This window comes from Ambystoma mexicanum, chromosome 5q (genome assembly GCF_040938575.1).
Source record: "Ambystoma mexicanum isolate Mex_15411 chromosome 5q, UKY_AmexF1_1, whole genome shotgun sequence".
Classification (NCBI taxonomy): domain Eukaryota; kingdom Metazoa; phylum Chordata; class Amphibia; order Caudata; family Ambystomatidae; genus Ambystoma; species Ambystoma mexicanum.
Window position 1 is genome coordinate 1,350,960,786 of NC_090933.1, and position 24,503 is coordinate 1,350,985,288.

Below are 24,503 nucleotides of genomic sequence, written 5' to 3' on the forward strand. Positions count from 1 at the left end.
CCAGTGTATGGAGCAAACTCCTAGCCCTTTGTCATGGTATAGGGCTAGATTTACGTACTTCATCAGACAGGCAATTCATAAGTCGTCTTTGGCTTCCCAGTGGCAGCTGTGGTCAAGCAGTCAAGGCCTGAAGAGCGGGAATCAAAAGAGTAATCTAACACAGTATTACTTTTAATAAAAGGAGTGTATTCCGCACATAGTCTTTATTTGACATCAGATCTGTCCCTTGTATGCCCACATACTTCCTTGACGCTTGAAGCCCTCCGAGTAGAATGTGAAATCTGCTGAAGAAACCCGATGTTGATCACTGAGAAAGCTCCCAGAGCGAGTAACATCACCACACCTACCGGAAAGCTCTGGCTACAGGGCGCAGAACCAGCGCTCACTGCCACTTGGGATGACTCGATGAACCAGGCGGATGCAGCTTAGGCAGAAGCCTCATCACTCTGTGCATCTTCTCCACGTTTAACCCGGTGGACCGCTCAGCACCAGCCAACCAAATCACAATGATCAGGACTCAAGATTGATTGGATGGCTCTCCATGTATCCCCATCACATGACTTGCACCCATCTTTACCCTCTTTCCCGCTTCATTTCAACCTCTACACAAACCCTCCCCCTGTATAGCAGACATTGAAATAGAACAAGAACAATTAAAGTGAGAAAGTGTGACTTTATTGAAGATTGACAGAATGGATCGGAATAATTATGGATGTATATTCTCAACAAAAGAGTGAGATGGAGGGGCATAGCTTAATACCATAACAACCAATCTTTCAATGTTGTTGTATTACAGAGACAGGAGAAGTGAGATGCAAGATACATATACATTATTTCCTTCTTGAAGGTTTCACGCAACACTTGGCATTCATCAGGACAGGTGTGGCGCTAAGAAGAATCACAAATGCCTGGAACAGTTGCCTTACAAGAAGGACTTCATCAGGATACGTATGGCGCTCTGAAGGATCAAGGAGGCCTGGAAGAGCTGCCCTACAAGTAAAGAAAGAATAGGACAATAACATGTTATCCGACTTCAGATGACAACATTAACAATCTTAGAAAAAGGGAATACATGTAGCTACAGCCAGTAGGTAATGCCATCACATGCTAAAGGCAGCCATCACATGCCAAAGGCAGCCATCACATGCCCATGAGCAGCATCTGCTTGAGTGGGTAATGCCATCATATGACAAGTACAGCCATCATATGCCAATGTACAGCATCTGCTTGAGTGGTTAATGCCATCATATGCCAAGTGCAGCCATCATATGCCCATGTACAGCATCTACTTGAGTGGGCAATGCCATCATATGCCAACTACAGCCATTATATGCCAATGTACAGTATTGGCTTGAGTGCGTAATGCCATCATATGTCAAGTGATGCCATCATATGCCCATGTATAGCACCTACTTGAGTGGTTAATGCAATCATATGCCAAGTGCAGCCATCATATGGCCATGTACAGCATCTACTTGAGAAGTTAAAGCCATCACGTGCCAAGTGCAGCCATCACATGCCCATGTACAGCATCTACTTGAGTTGGTAATGCCATCAGGTGCCAAGTGCATCCATCATATGGCCATGTACAGCATCTAATTGAGTAGTTAAAGCCATTGTGTGCCAAGTGCAGCCATCATATGGCCATGTACAGCATCTACTTGAGTAGTTAAAGCCATCATGTGCCAAGTACAGCCATCACATGCCCATGTACAGCATCTACTTGAGTTGGTAATGCCATCAGGTGCCAAGTGCATCCATCATATGGCCATGTACAGCATCTAATTGAGTAGTTAAAGCCATTGTGTGCCAAGTGCAGCCAACATATGCCCATGTATAGCATCTACTTGAGTGTAATGCCATCATATTCCGGGTACAGCTTTGAATTCTCAGGTACTGCCATTATATGTTAGCTGTAGTTGATAAGACAATTTGCACGCATCATGTGCCTGACTCTAGTATCATTTACTAATAACAGCTACCATATGCCAGGCACATCTTCCTATAACTAGGCGCTATAAAATGATGCCTGGTGTAAAGTTAAAGCATTATTTGTTATCATTCTATACCAGGGCAAAGCCATCTTATCACTAGTACTAGTACCGGGGGGGACTCACTGCCTTCCTGGCAAGAATCCCTGTAACTCACTTAACAACAAATCTTTCTTGCAATGATTGCAAAAAGAAAATACAAATGTATGTATTCAAACATGAAATAGTAAACACTATTAAAATCCACAACTACTACAATAAAAAATGATAAAATAAAAATACATTTCCAACACCCCAGGTGCATTCAATATCATGTGCAATATAAAATGTCCACAGTCATGCTACAAAATGTCACGTGTAATCCAAATAAACAGCACCTAATACTGTTATAACAATCAAAAAAATGTACATGCCACACAGCCACAATGGCTGTTGTGTTGAAAGCCCAGCATGCAATTTTTTCTGTCCTTTAGGACCATATGCAGAACATTTTCGGGGGGTATCCCGATCCTATTTTCTTTGAATTTCACCTCCATTTATGAATGCCTTTTCTATATGGAAACTACAATAAACGTAGAGCTGTTAGTGGATTACAAACATTCACTACCCTAATCATGTTTCATATTGTAATTAGAGGGTGGAAGTAACACATTTTGGAACAATTACTTAGAAAAGTTATCAAGAAACTGGTCTCTTTAGGTCTCTTTAAAAAAGACTGGAAGAGATCAATAAAGAGATTGAGGGAATTTAAAATTATTTCCACATCACAACGGGTTAAGAGTTTTAAAAAAGGCTTAAGGAGATTTACACACGAGAAGAGTTTCCTGTACATAAAAGATTAACATAAACCATACAATATGACCTTCTTGAATGACTAAAATGGACTTGAAAGCAACAGAAGGGTTCATTTTAGAGAACATTCCTATTGCGCTCCTCAACAACTGGTTTACCCCTAGCCTCAAAATCCTACGTGATAACAAAAGAAAGGCTGAATCCAATTGGAAAAATCACCCTCAACTTCTAATAGAGACACCATCCTAAAAACTACAAAGGGATACAAGCAAGCTATCCTACAATCCAAAAGGGAATCCTTCAACAACAGAATTACCAACGCCAAATCTGGTGCAAAAGAACTATTCAAAATCCTCAGAGATCTGGAATCTCCTATCCCTCCCACTGAGACCGGCACTAAAGATAGAACCTGGTACTCTAAAATATAAGTAGCCTTACTAGACAAAATATTGCTTCTACAGACCAAAATAGAATAGAAAAATCTCAACATCAGCTCTGACACAAGCCTTCATAAACCCAGTAGGGAGACCTTGCAGCCCTTTCACATTCTCACCGCTATCCATTCCAGAAGTGGAGAATATAATACTTGGCCTAAAACCATCTCGATGTCAGGGCGAATTATGTCCTACAACTATCATTAAAGAGGCAGCAAAAGAACTGGCACCAGCCATCACGTCCTTTATTAATTCCTCCTTTGAGACCAGCACTATCCCTACTAATGTAAAAGATGCCTGGGTCCTCCCTCTCCTAAAAAAGCCCAACGTAGACCCAGACATCCCCACCAATTACAGGCCTATCACCACAGTGCCATTCCTGTTGAAAATTCTAGACATGGCAGCCTATCTGCAAATACAGGCTCACCTTGAAAAAAATAACCCCCTAGGCCTACGACAATCTGGGTTCAGACCTAGACATGCGACGGAAACCACACTAATAGACCTTAAAATGCAGATCGATGACTAAAAGGACAAAGACAACATAACGCTCCTGTTACTGCTAGATTTATCAGCTACGTTCGACCTCATCAGCCATGAAGGCCTATGCAACCACCAGACTTCCTCAGCCCATTTCTCTTAGAAAGCCACTTTCTGGATTCAATCATTCCTACACAAAAGAACAATAAGAGTTTTCTCTCCTACAGCTTCGGCTGACCCAGCACCAGTGACATGCGGAGTACCACAAGGGTCCTGTGTGTCGTCAACACTCTATAATATATTTACAAAGCCACTGTTCGATGATTTGGATCATCTGGGTGTCACCTACACCAACTATGCAGATGACACCCATGTCCTCATCCTTATCTCGGGCAACCACCATAATGACTACACACTGCTAAACAAAATCTATCTAATCATTCAGGCATGGATGGCCACACATGGCCTCTGGCTCAATGATCAGAAGACAGAGCTGGTACTGACTGGCTTCCAAGCCAATCTAAAAAAACTAGACACAACCTTCAACTCATTCACCATTGACGCCATAAACATCCCGGTCTCCAAAAATGTTAAGACGCTCAGCGTCTATCTTGACTCACACTAACCTTAACGAAACAAGTGAACGCCACAGCTTCAGCCACAGCATACACTTGTACGTTAATAAACTAATGTAGACCTTTCCTCTAACCAACTAGATGCTCTACACTAGCTAGAGCGCTTATATTATTCAAACTGGATTACTGGAACGCGCTCTACCTAGGCATCAACAAACGTAACTTGAATAAGCTTCAGGTCGTTCAAAATAATGCCCTCAGAGTGGGCCTCAACATACCTAAATCTCATCATATTTCTGAAACGAGACTTAACTCCCATTGGCTGTCAATCACAAACTGAATCTCGTTCAAAACTCTGACCCTCACTCATAAGTGCTTATCTGACTCAGCACCCAATTATCTTGTGTGCAAATTTGCCAAAAGGCAATCCAACCGACCTACTAGGTCAGCATAACTGAACTGTCTCTCAATCCCTAGATACAACTGACTAAAATCTGGAGGTAATAGCTTCCCTGTCCTTGCTTTCAAATTGCGGAATTCCATACCCACAAACCTAAGAACAGAACGATCATTCACACTATTCAGAACTAAAGCCAAAAACTGGCTTGCGGCCCAGGAAATTGACTAACCTGAATCTACTCCCCCTTCCAACTGTATATATTGCCGCTGCATCATTGCTTGTAAATACTGTACTTTGTCGCTATAACTTGCCAAATGTTCACTATTTCTTGACTGCTTATATGCTACTGTATCGCTCCTTTCTTATGTACCCTGCCACTGTAACTTTACACCTATGTAACCACATTAATGCGCCCAGAAGGCCTGAGGGCTTGGTACGCTATACAAATAAACTAAACTAAGTGGTGAGAGCAGTGGGGACAATTCACCACTGGAAAGAGGATGGAGACAACTCTAATTATAGGAGGGAACATACAACCCATAATAGAGGTTCCCAAAGAGGACGAAACAGACAAGGCAGCTCTTCTTTTTTAGATCAAGGGACAGGTTCCCAAAAGAACTGGGGAGAATAGAGTACAAAGAACACCTGAAGTGGCCACCCTTGGTAGCCAATATTTCAGATTATGAGCTAACTGACATAGAGATGGAAGTTCTCACTAAAGGCTTAGGATTTGTACTTACAAACAAACATGACCCATTTCTTATTAGAATGGAATGAGGTTCCTTGATGAGAAGATGCACTTGAAATAGTTCAAGAACACAACAGCTTTGAAACTTTGGAAACAAAACAAGGTTAAAGGCTTCAACCACGGTCAGCTCGCCGGCTTCATGTACATCCCCAGAAGTGATTATATTAGAAATTAAAACATTTCCGGATCTGGAAAGATTGGAGAGAGATGGAATAAAAACGTTGCACAACATTAGCAGGCGGGAGAAAGAAGCTTTGAAAAGTCTAGCTAAGAATATGGATATTAACATATGAAGAGCAATAAAGGGGGGGTATTGTTATACAAAATAGAATGAATGACTGGATTTATAAACAAGAAGCCAAATTCCTCATGCAAAGTACCCCAAGAATACCGGTCTTTATACGGTCCCAAAAAATACACAAAAGCAGAGGAAAACCATTGGGACGATGGACAGTATCAGGAGTGTCTTCCATATTAGCACCTTTGTCACAGTATGCAGATTTGTTCTGAAACAGTATGTTCCAAAAATGTCATCATACATTAAAGACAGCACCCCGCCATTAACATAATGGACAACCTAGAATATGATGACACGGGTTCCTTCCATACTGGCCTTGATATAGTGTCATTATAGACAAGAATGCCACAGCTAGCCATCATTGAAGTAGTTGAAAGACTCCTGGCCCATGATGAAAACATTGAATACATACCTAAAGATTTCCTATTATGGTGCACAGAATTTGTGTTAACATATAATTTATTTTCAGTTTTCAGATACACTATTCTTAAAACAGAAGGGACAGTGATGTGAGCTCGTGTGGTTCCTAATTTAGCAAACTTATACACAGAATATTTTGAAAACAAAATTGTATATAGTGCTTCAAACCCATTTACTGACAACATTGTGTTATGGAAGCGCTATATAGATGATATTCTTGTGATATGCAGAGGCAATCCAATATCTGCCAGAGATTTTGTCAGTAAGCTTAATATGCAAGACAGCCATTTGAAGTTCAGCTCTGCCATTAATCAATATCAATTCTTTGGAATTCATTATTTACCATCAAGAAGGGAAACACCATATGAGACCCTATAAGAAACCTACAGACAGTAATGCCACTTTACATACAAACAATCATCACCCTTGATATGTAAAGGATAATTTACCTTTTGTCCATTCTCTACTACTGAGGGGCAATAGCACAAACAAAAAGAGTTTAATAGCGAGAAGCAGCAACCTAGTACACAACCATACAGAATTCAGGGAATAAGAAGGTTTCACATTTTTTAAGATTCAGTTTCCCTAAATCTATTTTTACTTGCAAAAAAAGCATGCGTATTAGAGATTTGATTATTAAACACAAAATCAACGAGAAAACTCTCAACCAGGTACTAAGAACAGTTTGCGGAGTTGGGGCGTACAGGGAATAAAGGGGTGTTTTCCATGTGTGAAGTGTTCCATGTGCAGTCAAACTCTACAAGTGAAAGAACCTTAGCAATTATGAATCTAGCATGGTTATGTTTCTTATTCTATGCCTGTGCAGGTTGAAATATGTCAAAACTTGCATGAAGGAGTTTACAACGTGCATTCGCATGAAGGTTTTGACAGCCTGCATGGTGCATCATGTTCTGGAAATTGAACTTACAGCCACGGAATTCAAATGCAAAGTGTTGCAACATGTGAACGGAAACAACATACAAAGAAACAAATCATTGTTGACCATTTGGGAACAAAGAATGATATACCATCTAAAATGTGATAAAACAGGAACGAATGACAAGATCGAATGGACGTCAATTTCAGGCTGTCTCAGAGTTCATGGAATTTTTTATCAAGGGTACAGTAGTTGCAGTATTAGAAGTTGGTTTTGTACAACACAATTACTGCCTACATATGGGTTGCACAAAAGCTCCTTGGAAGTGCAGCGTTCAATTAAAGACACAGAGGTGGAGGTTTGTGGCACATCAATGCACTAAGCAGAAGGACAGGCCTGTATTCTCCCAAGGGTTACACCTTCCTGTAATGAGAGCTTTATGCAAGAAGAGTTACTCTTCCTTGGAGCTCATTCCGTTCCTTTCCCCTTCAGCTCATCACACAGTGCACACAGCCACTGACACATGCTGAGAGGGCTGCAGACATATTTTCCTATCACTCAGAAGGCATTACTGCTTATATCAGTAAGTATATAGCTAACTCAGTTTACAATAGTGAATGACTCTGCCCTTTATAACATCATATACTTCTGGAAGCTAGACATCATACATGTTCCCTTCCGCAGGATGACATGAAATTAAGGCATGACAAGAGAGCATTAGAGAAACTAGCAGCTTTAATCTGCAGATGCCCAGTAACAGAGAATTAAGTCCCCTTGGGTAGCTTAACTCCCACCCTCTAGTTACAATATGAAACACAGTTAGAGTAGTGAATGCTCTACCCGACCGGGCAACTTTGGAATCCACCAACAGCTCTTCATGTTTATTGTAGATCCCATCCAGAACAGGCATTTATGAATGGAGGAGAAATTAAAAGAAAATAGGATTGGGATAGCCCTGAAGAATGTCCTGCATATGGTCCTAAAGGACAGAAACATGCGCGTGCTCGGGGTTTTGACACAACAGCCACTGGGGCTGTGTGGAATGCACTTTTTAAGATTGTTATAACAGTGTTAGGTGCTGTGTATTGTGGTTGCTTCCCTACTGGCCTTGATATAGTGTCATTATAGACAAGAATGCCACAGCTAGCCATCATTGAAGTAGTTGAAAGACTCCTGGCCCATGATGAAAACATTGAATACATACCTAAAGATTTCCTATTATGGTGCACAGAATTTGTGTTAACATATAATTTATTTTCAGTTTTCAGATACACTATTCTTAAAACAGAAGGGACAGTGATGTGAGCTAGTGTGGTTCCTAATTTAGCAAACTTATACACAGAATATTTTGAAAACAAAATTGTATGTAGTGCTTCAAACCCATTTACTGACAACATTGTGTTATGGAAGCGCTATATAGATGATATTCTTGTGATATGCAGAGGCAATCCAATATCTGCCAGAGATTTTGTCAGTAAGCTTAATATGCAAGACAGCCATTTGAAGTTCAGCTCTGCCATTAATCAATATCAATTCTTTGGAATTCATTATTTACCATCAAGAAGGGAAACACCATATGAGACTCTATCAGAAACCTACAGACAGTAATGCCACTTTACATACAAACAATCATCACCCTTGATATGTAAAGGATAATTTACCTTTTGTCCATTCTCTACCACTGAGGGGCAATAGCACAAACAAAAAGAGTTTAATAGCGAGAAGCAGCAACCTAGTACACAAGCATACAGAATTCAGGGAATAAGAAGGTTTCACATTTTTTAAGATTCAGTTTCCCTAAATCTATTTTTACTTGCAAAAAAAGCATGCATATTAGAGATTTGATTATTAAACACAAAATCAACGAGAAAACTCCCAACCAGGTACTAAGAACAGTTTGAGGAGTTGGGGCGTACAGGGAATAAAGGGGTGTTTTCCATTTGTGAAGTGTTCCATGTGCAGTCAAACTCTACAAGTGAAAGAACCTTAGCAATTATGAATCTAGCATGGTTATGTTTCTTATTCTATGCCTGTGCAGGTTGAAATATGTCAAAACTTGCATGAAGGAGTTTACAACGTGCATTCGCATGAAGGTTTTGACAGCCTGCATGGTGCATCATGTTCTGGAAATTGAATTTACAGCCACAGAATTCAAATGCAAAGTATTGCAACATGTGAAGGGAAACAACATACAAAGAAACACATCATTGTTGACCATTTGGGAACAAAGAATGATATACCATCTAAAATGTGATAAAACAGGAACGAATGACAAGATCGAATGGACGTCAATTTCAGGCTGTCTCAGAGTTCATGGAATTTTTTATCAAGGGTACAGTAGTTGCAGTATTAGAAGTTGGTTTTGTACAACACAATTACTGCCTACATATGGGTTGCACCAAAGTTCCTTGGAAGCGCAGCGTTCAATTAAAGACACAGAGGAGGAGGTTTGGGGCACATCAATGCACTAAGCAGAAGGACAGGCCTGTATTCTCCCAAGGGTTACACCTTCCTGTTATGAGAGCTTTATGCAAGAAGAGTTACTCTTCCTTGGAGCTCATTCCGTTCCTTTCCCCTTCAGCTCATCACACAGTGCACACAGCCACTGACACATGCTGAGAGGGCTGCAGACATATTTTCCTATCACTCAGAAGGCATTACTGCTTATATCAGTAAGTATATAGCTAACTCAGTTTACAATAGTGAATGACTCTGCCCTTTATAACATCATATACTTCTGGAAGCTAGACATCATACATGTTCCCTTCCGCAGGACGACATGAAATTAAGGCATGACAAGAGAGCATTAGAGAAACCAGCAGCTTTAATCTGCAGATGCCCAGTAACAGGGAATTAAGTCCCCTTGGGTAGCTTAACTCCCACCCTCTAGTTACAATATGAAACACAGTTAGAGTAGTGAATGCTCTACCCGACCGGGCAACTTTGGAATCCACCAACAGCTCTGCATGTTTATTGTAGATCCCATCCAGAACAGGCATTTATGAATGGAGGAGAAATTAAAAGAAAATAGGATTGGGATAGCCCTGAAGAATGTCCTGCATATGGTACCCCAAAGGACAGAAACATGCACGTGCTCGTGTTTTGACACAACAGCCACCGGGGTTGTGCGGAATGTACTTTTTAAGATTGTTATAACAGTGTCAGGTGCTGTGTATTCGGATTACACGTGACATTATGTAGCGTGAATGTGGAAATGTTATTCTGTACATGATATTGAATGCACCTGGGGTGTTGGAAATTGTTTTTACTTTTATCATTTTTTTTCATTAGATAGCAATAGATGAATTGTTCTAGTGATTTTGCATTTTAACAGCATTTACTATTTCATGTGTGAATAAATACATTTGTATTTTCTAATTTTTCACTTTATTCGGCCATGGGGTCATCAAAGTAAAGCACAAACAAAAGATGCACATTTACAATTATTCGAATTTCCAAAAAACCTATCCTTGAAAGAATGGCGAAATAGGAGTGACACCAGTATTTACAGACCCAGACCCATTTTTGGCGATGAAAGCGACCCAGGACACAGAAAGATCACATCATTCATTGTCAATACCCCGGGATGGTTCCCCCGGTGGGATTAAATTGGGTCCAGAGAGTCGTGGATATTGAGTCCTAGGCCCCATAGGGCAAATGTTGCTATGGTGGGGAGAAGCACCAATTGGAATCATACTTCCGGACGGCGAATTGCGTCTCCGTCCAATGCCTAACACTCCATTGGCCACTCTTTTTTTCTCAGCTCGCGACATATGGTGTCAAAGGCATCCTCCCATTATGCTTCAGTCTTCTACAGTGTGTAATATCATCCCGGGTTAGGGATAAGCATCCATACACTGTTCCGAACCAGTGGAAACACTTGGTGGTTATTAATGCCTGTGTTTCTCAACGGCATTACCTAATTTGGGAACTTTATGCAAAAATATCAATCCCCCTTTATGTATCCCTCTCCTCATTCCAAATTCCCCTCCCTTCCCAGGATACAATCTAGGACCTTGATATTTTGTTGCAAGGGGGACAGATTATATTTCTGCGGGAGCTACCCCTCCCCTTTGCATATCTTCTATGGGCATGATTAGGCCCACCCGATCTGCCAGCCCACTGGTTGTTGGCATAGGAGTCCTGGCGTCTTTGTACTGTCGAATTAAAGTTTGCAATGAGTGTGGGTGGCTCCGACCCTGGCTGTTCACTTGTGATGTCACTATTCATTACTTTATGGGTGCTCACTGGGTGACCAAAAGCTTTTCCCCCCATTGACTGGTGGACCCCTGTGCAGCACCCCTTACTCGATGTGTCCACCTCCACATGGCCCTCAGTTCTTTGCTCTTGCAGGACACTAAGAAGCAGCTCCTTTAAGGATGAAAGTTCCATTGTAATTGGTTATTTATAACGCTCTTAATACCAAGAGGTTTCTAAGCGCGGACCCGGGGATCGAAGCTGTGTTGTTGCACATTGACCTGCTTGGCCTCATTTAACTGTCCCATGTAGGGACTTCTGTTGCACTTGAGTGCCAAAGGAGTGCAATAGCTGGTGTGACTTTGACTGTTTCTTCTCCCTCTCCACTGGTGTTTTTTGTTCTGCCAGTCTACGGGTATCGCCAGATGGGTCGATTTTCTTGGAAGAACCTCTTGGGCATCCAAACTGCTGTAGCCTGGATCCCGACACCACATTAGACCTTTATCTGTATTTTCTTTACCATATTTTTTTGCACTATACCAAACATTTCCTTTTAGGATGTATTATTCATCTTTTGGCTGTATTCAAGATTCCTGGTGCACTGTGTACGTCCTTTACATCCTCCAACACTGTAGTAACTACAGTATCACACACCGAGACAACCCACTGACAACTAGGTACAGCATGCCATGTTTGGGTACTACCAACATATGCCAGTGTGTGCTTTCACATCCTTAGGTACATCCCACCTTCTAAGTACATGCTCTTGTGCCCAGGTACACACATCACATGAAAGATAACGTCAATATATATAACCCTGGCATGAATATCAGGCACTCCGTTATTCAGTAAGACCTTCTCCAACCATCACCGCCTTGTTATCTGGAATTGGCGCATCAGCAGTGTTACCCCGCAAATGTGTCCAGTTTCAGAATGGGGGAGCAGTTGCATGCAGCAGTGCTGTCCTTTTGGTTTGTTCACCCAACATGGCTGCCATGGATATGGAAGAGGGGCTCTGAATAGAGCACCTTTTCTATATCCCTGGCAGCCCGGCCGACAAGAGAGGAGGGGCATGGTGGTGCGCTAACCCCTACAGGTAAGTGTGAGGTGTGAGGTAGGGAGGATGGAGGACAACAAAGTAGGTGGAGGAGGGAAAATGACCACTCCACTACTCCATTGCCTCCCTTGGTGCACTGTTGGCGTGGATTAAGGCCCTAAGGATTAAGGGCTAGTAGATAGGTGGGATCAATGCTGGACTGGCCTAGAGGGAATTCTGGAGATTTCCTGGTGGGCCTTTCTGTTCTGTTTGTTCTCTGTTTCCCTTCTCTCCAATTCACCCCACCTCCTTCCTTCAATCTTCACTCCTCCTCCCTTTGAAGTACAGAATTTGTTGGAAACAGTTCCTCACTCTTAACAAATGCTACATGCCAGTGTTTTGTTACATTGAACTATTTTTGAATTCCTATTTACGGACAAATGTGATTTCAGATTGTGTGTGCGTACACAGTGCAATATGGGATCACTTTGAAAAACATTAACAGGGCCATTTATGATTCCAACTGTACCTGTGTATGGGATGTAGGCACTGAGGGAATGAAGGTGTGTGCTAGACCCTCCCCAGTAGGGGCTGCGGTAGGAATAGCGGTAGAGAAAAGCACTTCACTTTCACTATGCATAAAAAGAGAGGGTGGGCAATAAATCCTTGCACTGGGTTGGTCACCCTCACTCATCCATACAGGACTGATTTACTAATGTCATGTTATTTATTGAGGGTCTACTGTTCAACCTTCTACCAACCCTTTCCTTATTAAAATATGCTTTCTATACAGTAGGACAGAATACAGCACCTTATATAGATGCATCACACTTAACACAAATGCACAAATGCTTACACCTTGATTCTCAATAATGAACACTCAATAAATGCTCTCACATTGTTCTGCAAAGCGGGAGTGCGGGCGAGTGCTGTTAGGATGATCCTGATCCTGCTGGAGCCTTCATTATACAGTTACCGCCATATTATCTACTGTGATCTTCCCGCATTTCCTCCTGGACTATTGTGTGGACTGCCATACAGACATGCGCAATTGAATATAATCTTTCACAGCGCTCTCATTATTAAAACATTCCAATTTAAATTTTACAGCGGAACACTAGCCATTCCCCCTAACCCGGAAATCCTACAAATTGCCAGCGCGCGTGCATCATGGGAGTGGGAGGCAAGTGCTCTTAAGCTATTTAGCTGTGCAGCTAGCACTTGGCTCCGTCTCCTCTCTCTACTTTAACCACAACCATCTGCGCAGAGATAAATGTCAGCTTATAACCCCTAAAATCCCCTATGTTGCCCCTTCCTCCAGACACCAAAAGCTGCCTTTGCTAATGTTGCTGGCCTTGCACAGTGTCAGCTGGTAAGCATTTGGGCACGAGGGGCCGGACCCCAACCACCCACCTTGTTTCTACTCTGGGTGAACGATGTAAGGCTTTATTCCAACATGTATTTACATGAGTGACCTGGTGCATTGCGTGGTGCACACCTGCAGCAGCATACTCGTCATGCGCATCCAGGACGTGCAGTGTCCCAGGCCGTCCCAGGAGTCTATGGGGAGTCATGTGTTTCTTCAAGGCGCTTGGGCTGGTCCCTTCAGCAGGCCTAGCATTGGGGCCCCTTCAGCAGGACTCGCAGAGGGGCCCTCCTCTCAAGGCCGTGCATTATTAACTAATCTTTTCTTGATTCTGGACCTGTGTTGACATTGAAACTCTTTGTTTTATGTCTGTGCAATTACAAGGAACTGGTGTTTTGAAGTCTCTCTCCACACCACTTCATTTTACTCTCCCATAGATGTAATCTGCCTGGGTTTAAACCAGGATCTTATAGAGTGGGACAACATGCACACGTTAAAATGTAGAGGCCTCGGTCCTATCCTATCCAGCAGAGCAGGAACACCCAAATAAAGCTAGGAAACAGGGGAGCGCTTCAGTGGACCCCTGAATCTATGAGGACACCCATTTGGAAGGTAGAATACACACCTGCAGCTATTGAATGAAATAAAAGAACCCGACCACATAAATGGAAGCAACCCGGAAGAAGTGGGAATGGGAGCACAATAAAGAAGATGATTGTGCAGCTGGTGACCCTAGAGGAGAACATCTTGGTTACTCTACCTCTGCCTGTGCCGCAGATGTGAAGGCAAGGAATGGCAGTGCCAAGGAAAGTGCTTCCTGACCGCTTGGGGAAAACAGACAGGATTCAAAACAGAGTGCAGTAATGCCTCTCACTGTGGGCTCTTCTGCCACTGAGTGCAGGCTCTGTGAGGTCTGTGTTGTTGGGCTTCAGGAGGCAGGGCACCATGTATGGGTTGTGCTGTAAAGTGTGGGGAGGCAGGACTCCAGGTATGCAGGTATGTGCACTCAAAAGCACCATTTTGCCCTATTTTCCATCTTGTGCTAGAGAGAACCTTCTCAAACTCCCAAGTCTGCTCCCTCGGGGGACAAGCCACAGCCTCTTTTAGTTCCTAGTCCAGCCTGGCTAGGCTGGATCTTACTTTACAAAGTTCGTTGTTGACCTCACTTCCCTCATGGTCTGCTCCATTATATAAAGGTGCCCAGTATGTTCTTGCCATGATTTGCTGTGGATTGCAATATTATATCCGCAAAGGCCATCAGTATGTGCGCCTCAACATACTTGCGTAGTCCACAAAAGGCAATCTCTGAGGTGCTGGATTGTTGCTGGTACTCTATGTATGATGAATTGATTAAAGCCTAGGGGAATAGAAAAGCCATCTCTGCTTCATGTTCTGGCACCAGTTGACATTGCCAGTAACCTTTGGTGAGATCCAGAATGTAGACATTGGTGGGGGTCTCTATCTTCTCATCATGTCATCTACCTGAAGCATATGTGAGGCATTAATTTACGCTCATTGACTTTCCGGAAGTCAATACAGAACCGCCAGCTTCTCTTGGGTTTGCTAACCAGTATAACTGGTCTTGTCCAAGCCCCATAATGTGCATTCCTGTTCAGGAAACATGCACCCCAGTAACACGGAGAGGATAAAGGAAGCTTGCCCCATCTACTGACATATAGCACAGGTTTCACAGTAAGATTGGAGATGTCGATCTGTCCATGGACAGTAAAATCAATTTGTTGGCATTATTCTCCCCTTGGTAAAGCAAACCAATGAAAAAGGGGCCCTGTTTTCCTGATCACCTTCTCCACAGCAAGGTGTTGCTCTGTTGAATGTTTCTAGTTTCTTCAGAGGGGATAGGGATGGATATGGTCCTGTTGATGGATGAATCAGTCTGAATTCCCATTACTTCCTTTGGTTTTGAATAAGACGTTAACTTCTTCCAATCCAGGCAAAGAAATGTGTTCACAGATGACTTGGGCAATAGCAATTCCCATTTCTGGAGAGGGTAGGGGTGAGCTGAGGGATTAATAATATGCATCATCTATATAGCCCTGGTGCTCTACTCCTGCCCCAACTTCGCTAGTCCTGATTTTGGGGCTGTCCTCATATAGGTAGCCCAGGTGAATTTGATCTTTAAGTCAAGTCAGGGAAAGTAGGATACTCTTTATTTTCATCCAGTACCACTGTATCATTAGCAATATACAGGTCAAATTCAGCTGCTTCAGTAGTGGTCCTTTATGTGAACTTTGCCTTTTCTAACACATGCAACACCTTTATCAGGAGAAGTGCAATCTTGGTGGTATGCCTAGGGTGGGTTTTACTAATCCCACCCTGACACCATCTAACACCATCTATTACAGACCACTGGGTTAATAGAAGGCTTGAGACTTCAAAGTATTCATACAAAGTCAGATAGGTCACTGAAGTTACAGAAGTTACAGAAGTTACATACTAGTATCACAGTGCAGATGTTCAAGGGCAGCACCATCAAGTGTGAGGAATGTTCAAACCCTAGTCTAAAGTAGGAACATAGTCCTGAATCCATATTTTGTAATGCACATCTGTTCATGTTCATGATGATATTACACTTGGTCATTCTCAAACATTTTCTCATGGTTTGTGGAAGGTTCCAGGGACCTTGTTGTGTGGTCTATATGAAGGTTGATCCTCCTGAGTGTGCAGCACCATGACCACTGTCGAGTCTTCCAAACCAAATAACTTGGAGAAGTAAAGGTGACATATCTGCCATGGTATGGATTTTCAGGTTTTCCTTAGTATTGTGATGCCACTCTCAGCAAAGGCCAGCATGCAAAACTCAATGATTATGTCACAAACTTGATTGTCGCAAAGATTACAGAAACCTCCGCCCCCAAGTACCGAACAGAGAATAAGAAACAACTCGCTGTTCAGTCTTTGAGGCCACAGGGGGTGGTTAGGTACAGGAACGCTGGAAATCCCAGGTAGCACTGCAAGGGAAACAGGCAATTGCATACACAATAATGAAAAGCACATGTGGCAGGTGTTACAAAGATTAGCAAGAATGGTCTTACCAGGATGTGTAATGAAGAATGCTTGGATGACTGTACTGTAAGCAAGTCCTGTACCCTCAGTGAAAGGAGGCAGAACGAAGGAAGAACTGCTGCCCTGAAGTATTCACTGGATGCCCCAAAAGAGTGTTTAAATCAGCACAGCACTGAACCGGAGGGGCAGGGTGCTGTAAGTTCCAAAATAACCAAGTCCAAAGCAGAATCCAATAGAAGTAATCCGGTAACAGTTCTGAGGTCGAGGTTCAGTAATTCACGCCGTTGACAAATCCAAAGGACAAAAGAAGAGGCAGTCCGTGTAGCAAAGTCTGTGGTCCGTGATTTGAAGAGGTCCAGAAACAGAATACGTGCTAAACAACCAAATGGACCAGCTGTGAAGCGCGGTGCAACACTAATCGTAACCTTTTAAAGTCACTGTGTCACGTGATCGTTGTTCAGTGTCACATGACCGTGTCTCCGCGTCATGTGATCAGCAACGATGCTGGCGACACGAAGCTCCACTCGGGTCGTGGTCCTGCGCCTCGGCAGCTGCCAGTGAAGAAACGAGCGCAGACCACTGGATAACCGGCAGTTGCGTTGCATCCATGCTGATGATGAACGAACGCCCGTTCTTGAACGAGCTGAGGAGAGCTGAACATGCGGATGTGAGGTGCATGATTGGGAAAGTGTGGATGGAGATGAACACAGCCGCAGGTCATTGGTGGGAATTTGAGTGCGGGGAATAGGGAGGCATGCCAGAACACCACCACAAAGGCCCACGACCCCGTGGGCAGGATGGGTTGTCTCGAATGGAAACAAGAGACAAGGAGGGGAGCGTTCACCTGATTAGCACAGACCCATGATCTCTCTTCCGAGCCACAAACAAGCCAGTCCACCAGATATTGCAAGCAAACTCTATTAAAACAAGAACCCAGGATGGCACTGATCTCATATTTGTCAGAGGAGCCCAAGGAAACAGGAGAAGGTGGTAGTACAATGCGAGCAGAGGCAGGACAAGGTTTGATCAGGAAGGTATGAAAGACCGGATGGATGTGCCATTCCGAAGGAATCAAAAGGCGAAAAGACACAGGGTTGATAACCTTAGTTACTGTATAGGGCCCCACGAACCGAGGGAGCAGTTTGTGGCAACCAGGCAAACGCAGGTGATGAGTGGACAGCCACACACTGTCAGCCAGAAAATAGGTAGGCGCAGGAACACGTTTCTTGTCTGCTGCATTTTTTATAGCAGCTTGTGCCTCATGGAGATGGGTAAGTGTCTGGGTATGAATCTGAGTCAGATTGCGGAAAGATGCAGTGGCTGCTGGAGTACATGACAAGACCTCATCAAGAAAAGGTAGGGTGCGGGATGTTGGCCATAGAGGGAATAAAAGGGAGAGAAGCCAGTGGAAGAGTGGGGAGCATTATTGTAAGCAAATTCCTCCATGTGAAGTACCGATACCATGACTGTTGGTGTTGTAAAGATATGCAATGTAAGTACTGTTCTAAAGACTGATTAACCTTCTCAGTCTGTCCGTCCGTCTCTGGATGGTATGCAGAGGAGAACTGGATGTCCATACCGAGGAGTTTGGTAAGTGCCCTCCAAAATCTGGACGTGAACTGTGAACCCCTGTCAGAAACAAGAACCGAGGGAAGCCCAAATAAACAGGAAACGGACTTGAAAAACAACCCCGCCAGAGTGGGTGCTGATGGAATACCTGAACAGCGAATGAAGCGGGCCATCTTGGTGAAGGTGTCTACCACCACCCAGACCGTATCAAACCCTTGAGTGTGTGGAAAATCCATAATGAAGTCCATGGTGACTGTGTGCCAGGATTTGGGTGGTATGTGCATGGGTTGTAACAATCCCAAAGGACGTCCTTTTCTGGTCTTACACTGAGCACAGACTGAGCAGGTGTTTAAGTAATCATGGCAGCCTTTTCTCATGGAGGGCCACCAACACCATCGTTTGAGTAGTAATAAGGTACGCTTCTGTCCGGGGTGACCGTTAATGGGGGCATCGTGAGACCACTCTAAGGCTTGTTTACGAATATCTGGTGTAGGTAGTACCAACTTGTCTTGGATTTAGGGTAGGCCTTCTTGGTATACTGGGTCCCACGCTGAAAGATGTTCGGGATGGTGGAGAGCCCAGAGGCAGATAGCTGAAATCATGGACATGGTGGGGGTACACAGACAGATGATATGTTTTTTATCTAACAGGGACTCGGGGAAGACAGGCAGAGAGACACCCCCCGGGAATCGGGAGAGGGCATCAGCTTTTCTGTGTGTGATTGCGGAACAGTGTTTGATCACAAAATCATAAGCCACGAAAAACAAGTGCCACCGAACTTGAGGACTATTGGTGCATTTTGGGGTGGCCAGATGCTGTGTCCCTAGGAGGTGATGTCTCCAAACCTGAAAAGCATCTTTCATGGCCAGGAGCTCTTTCTCTGTGACTGTATAATGTTTTTCAGCCTCTGTGAATTTACGTGAATGAAAAGCCACTGGGTGTAACCGACCTGAAGAACCACATGACTGGGATAGAACAGCACCCAATGCGAAGGGAGACGCGCCTGCCTCTACCACAAACGGCATATCCGGATTGGGATGTTGGAGGACCGGAGTTGTTGTAAAGGCAGTTTTGAGCGTCTCAAAGGCTCTTTGGTGGTCTTTTGTCCAGATGAAGAGGGTACATGGGCTGGTCAATGCTGTGAGGGGTGCTACTATGGAGGAAAAGCCGGAAAAAAAACGACGATAGAAATTAGAAAAAACAAGAAATGACTGTAGAGCTTTGACGTTTGTGGGAGTGGGCCAGTCCAAGACTGCACATACTTTGGACTGGTTCATGGACAACTCATCTGATGTAATATGAAATCCCAGGAATTCCACAGCATTTACATGAAACAGGCATTTCTCTTGCTTAGCAAAACGGGAATGTCGTTTTGGTCGTGACATTACCTCCCATACATGTTTTACATGATCAACAAAAGACGGGGAAAAAACCAGGATGTCGTCTAAATATACTATGACATACGCGTCCAATATGTCACCGAATATCTCATTCATAAACCATTGGAATGTAGCAGGAGCATTGCACAGACCAAACGGCATAACTCTGTACTCATGAAGTCCATATCGGGTACAGAACTTGGTATTCCACTCATCGCTCTCCCGCACTCTGACCAGATTGTACGCCCCCCTCAGATCCAGTTTGGTGTATACTGAAGCATTCGTTAACCAATAGAGTAACAGGGCTATGAGTGGAAGAGGGTACCGGTTCTTTATTGTAACAGCATTAAGGCATCTAAAGTCCACACAGGTGCGGAAGTCGCCTTCTTTCTTGGGGACAAAAAAATAGGGCTGGCCACCGGGGAGGTCGAAGTCTGAATATGACCCAAACAAAGCGAATTCTGGATGTACTCCTTAAGTGCCTGATCCTCTATGGCAGACAACGAGTAAACCCTTCCATTGGGAATAAGTGCATCTGGGATAAGGTCTATGGGGCAATCATAGGACCTATGCAGAGGAAGCACCTCCACACTACCCTTATCAAAGACCTCTAGGCAATCATGGTACTCCTTGGGGATACCCGCTGTGATCATGCCCACCCGGTGCTGGGTATGATCCAAACTGAATCAAGGTTGGTGGGTAAGGCTCACACGCTTACGACAACATTGTTCTTGTACAATCAAAGTTATACTATAAATCAGATATTTCCATGAGTACAGAAGTTAGTGTGTCAATAACAAGGATTTATTTGATAGTTGATCAGCCGACACGTGTTTCGACCTTTGGGTCGTTCTCAAGGCTGTATATATCACATTGGACAGAAATACAGTTGGTTCAATTCAAAGAAACAAAGTACTAGAAATATAGGTGGTATCAGTAATCAAATAAAATCATGATAGAGTAACAACACCATTATGTATGGACAATTGCGTCAAGTGATAATAATCAGAAAAAGAAAACAAAAAGAAAACATACCACAGATCCAGCGGCGGGGGGATGGATTCATTATAAATGTTGAATATACATAAAAAGCAATCAAACAAGATATTGCACCTAAAGCTATTGAATCACTTTGAGTCTTCATAATTAGTCTATTAGTAATGAAACCATAAAGTAGTACAACTGTGATGATGTAGATATGTGGCCAAATATGTGAGGATGAAGCCAACTGAATAAAATGCCAATTCCATAATCAATTATTGACAGAACATGGTGGAGAGAAAGAGCACTGGAAGAGTTGCCACCCATAGAGCCAAGCTGATATATTAAACAAGACTTAATAAAGTTCAGAAAGAGCCGTCCAATATACATGTGCCATTGAGCATTAAACCTGCAGCCGTGAAAGCCCCTATTACAAAGCTAGTGCAAAATTGTGCGAGGTAAAAAAGGGGGGATGATTCTCCTTACCACACTTCCCATTATTGGTCAGATACTGTATAAATAAAGTAAAGATGAACTCCCATATTGAGAAGAGAACGCTGCAAGCAACTATGAATTGAAAGTTATAGATGCATACCTGTCTAACGTAAGTGCAAACTCGCAAGCAAATAAAATCGTAGCTAGGCTGCCACTGTAACAATTGCCAGGTCCTGCCCGCCCCTCCTTACCTTATAGGCCAGCCTTGAGCAAGAGGACGCTGGCACCCGCTGCCAGAAAGAGCATCGTGTAGCTGAGCCTCACATTGGCCGCTCCATTGCACAGGTTTGTGCTACAGCACTGGGTAGAAGCAGGGAGCCCTTCAATGGTGGTCGGGATTTCCCTACAGGTCTTTTGGCAGCTCTTGCTGACGGCTGTAACTCCTGTAAATAAAGGCATACATGGTTATTCGGCAGTACTTGACATGCCATGGATCTGAACCTTCTATGCCGTAAACGTGCACAGAGACATACAGTCTGACATCACGTGATCCCGATCCCATGGCCAGATCATGTGATCCTACAGACCCCTGGCGTGATCAGTAGCATTGATCACCTGTTCTTTCCCAGCACCTTTACAAAGTGGTTTTCCTTTCTGCTCTTTGTATTGCCATTTATTTAAAGGAGGGTGTCATTTGCAGCTGAAATGCCTTAGAAAGTAAGCACTACAAGAACGCGGGGCCGCCCTAGAGTATGGCGCCTTTACATAAGAGCATTCTTGGATTGGGTGAGTATAGGGGGGCCCAGAAGCACTAAGAGGGAAGCATATATCAGAGACATAAACATAAGGACATAATAGTATGTTTAACATTGGCAACATGAGGACAGTATTTACACATTTTCACTACATTGTCTCCGCAATTTCTGGTGTTTCCGTAGATTCTCTGCAAGCTTTGAAAAAGAAATCTTTTGTAATGTAAAATAAAGGAGCATTCTCATGCTGACGCCTAAGTTGACTCAAGAAATGTACTTTGCCAGTATAGACAACGTCATGCCAGCGTTTCAGCAGTAAAATATATTCCATATTACCACCAGAAAATGCCTATATTTGTTATAGTGCACAGGCAATGTAAACACATCTAAATTGAACTTGGGGAATTGTGATGCAGTTAAAAAAATTACTTGCCAGTGTATTGCCAGTAAAACACAATGTGTAAGAAAGCAAATGCAATGCTCATGTATTTTTGACATTACCCTCTGGAGGCTGCTATGACTGCACCATCTGTGGGCCGTTTCTCAAAAACAAAGCTCCCTGATTATACAATACCCAGGACCAGACCTGCAAGTATGGAAGCCATTTTGAGCATTCTTATTGGCTCACGGAGGGCCATATGACACACTGCCAAATGTATCAAAGGGAAACTCCCTATAACGGCCAGAGAGGGCCTAAAGTCAAAACCTCTGTTCATGCCAGGACTTCTCTGTGCTAGCCTTTCACCTGACTCCTGCTTCAACACAGGGATTCTTTGATCCAGTGACTCCCCATTTACCACAGAGCTGCTGCTACCTCAAAGAAACAGAGAACATCCCTGTTAACTATCTTATGCTGACTCAGAGTTTACAGCGGCTCATTCCCAGCCAACCCCCCACTTCTGTTTCTACTTACCCACTCACCCTCTCATACTTGGGCTGCCCTTCGTTCACGTCCCTGTTCTTTAAACCATCCCCCATAAACCTTGACTTTGATCCATTAAACCTTGTACTCGGTCTGCTCCCCTTTCCTTTTAGCCATCAGCCTCAACACAGTCTAACTTCTACCTCATGCTCTCCTGCAAATTTCCCTCTTCTCCCCATCCGCCCACATCGCTAAAACCTCATGATCCTGTTCTCCCAGGATCTGCAACCTCTTTATCACCCTCCCCACCTCCTACATGTCTCACCTGGCCTGACCTCATCCTACATCTCTGACCATTTCTACTCTTCTGCCCTTCAACATTCACTTTCTGCTATCACAGAAACCCAGATCTCCCCGCACTAGCAGCTCTAAACATGGACTCCCCTACCTCCTCCCACTCGCCCGACCTGTTGATCGTCATAGATCAATAGACCTGTTGCCTCTCTGCCCCTCTCTGATATCCCCTCAATCCTCTTTTGAATATGACACTGTTCAGCTCCTCCCTCCTTCTGCTCTCCCTGTTCTGGCTCTATATCGACCCCCTGGTCCTATCATTTCCTTCTTCCCTGACCTGATCCTTGAGTCACTTCCTTCTGACATCCCCATTGTCCCGCTGGGGGACTTTAACCTTCCCAAACCCTCTGCAGCCACCTTCACTAAACTGAGCTCCTCCCATCGGACCACGCCCTCTGCTTCCTCTCTTAGCGCTTCTGTGATAGGAGCTGAAGGAGGCATTTGCTAGTTTGCTTTAGAAAACTCAAATGAAGCTTGACATAGACATCTAGATATATGCCTTATTCTACAACAATTTAACAGCAAGTCACAGAAAACATGTTTTAAACGATATCTTATTTCCATAAAGAGTCCTTGTTTGATGAAAAAGAAGGACTCGCATGAATGTGAAGTTTTAACATTTTCTTCAAACTACATGTAAATAAGAAGCAGAATGCCTGGGTTAACCAATAAGCAGGCGCTGGGAGCACAGTATCTTTTGTTGTGTGTCTTTAAGAATATTTGCAAAACCATAAATGCATGTTATGGCTCACATTGCTTAGCCTTGTGGAACTTGTGTTCTTCTATTCTGGTTGGTGAGGGGATAACATTTATATTTTTACTCTTATTCCTTAACATAGTTTTATAAAAATGTACACATTTGCCAATCTGGTTCATTAATATTTGTGCTCCCATCAAGTAATTTGTATTATACAGGATGTTCTTTAAAGCAAAACATTACAATATATTTCTACCAACTAGACCTGAGAAGACAGTTAGTCAATTGATTAAGTTTCATTACTTAAACAAAGTGATCCTGGGCAAATCATGTTATCATGCCTCTACACTCCGCCCTCTGCAACTAATCCAGAACAGGACTGCGAGACTTGTCCTTGGCCTCAAGCCCTGGGATCGTATCTCTCCAGCTCTGGAATCTCTCCATTGGCTCCCAGTGGATGCAAGAATTAAATTCAAAACCCTCTGCATTGCCCACAAGGCTTTCTGGGGCCTGGGTCCAAAATACCTTCAGCTACCCCTCTGCAAATACCTCCCCTTCAAGCTCTTCGCTCATCTATCTCTAACTCCCTCCGGGTCAGTCGTTTTTCAAAGAAACGAGCTGGGGGTAGATCTCTGTCTTCGGCTTGGGCCTCCCTCTGGAACAGCCTCCCTGCCACTCTAAAATTTAGGAGAACCAGCTCCGGTTCCGGAAGCACCTCAAGACCTTCCTCTTTGCTTCTGCCTTGGCCCCCCTCCCACCGGCTGATCTGTTCTCTCTCGGCACCGTGCGCCTGGCCACCTTCTGTCCTCCGGGCCCAGGTACCTGCTCACCCTGCC

At 43.6% G+C, this 24,503-nt stretch overlaps 1 protein-coding gene across 1 annotated transcript in view; it reads right to left on the reverse strand.

The window, feature by feature from the left end:
• Positions 1 to 653: 653 nt before the first annotated feature.
• LOC138498716 (uncharacterized) overlaps positions 654 to 24,503 on the reverse strand; it is a 303,741-nt gene continuing 279,891 nt past the window's right edge. The window contains exons 7-8 of the mRNA XM_069622358.1: positions 21,254 to 21,445; positions 654 to 990 (exon numbers count right to left, since the gene is read on the reverse strand). Coding sequence (XP_069478459.1) covers positions 21,255 to 21,445 — 191 coding nt within the window. The 3' untranslated portion in view covers positions 654 to 990; position 21,254. The remainder of the gene's footprint in view (positions 991 to 21,253; positions 21,446 to 24,503) is intronic.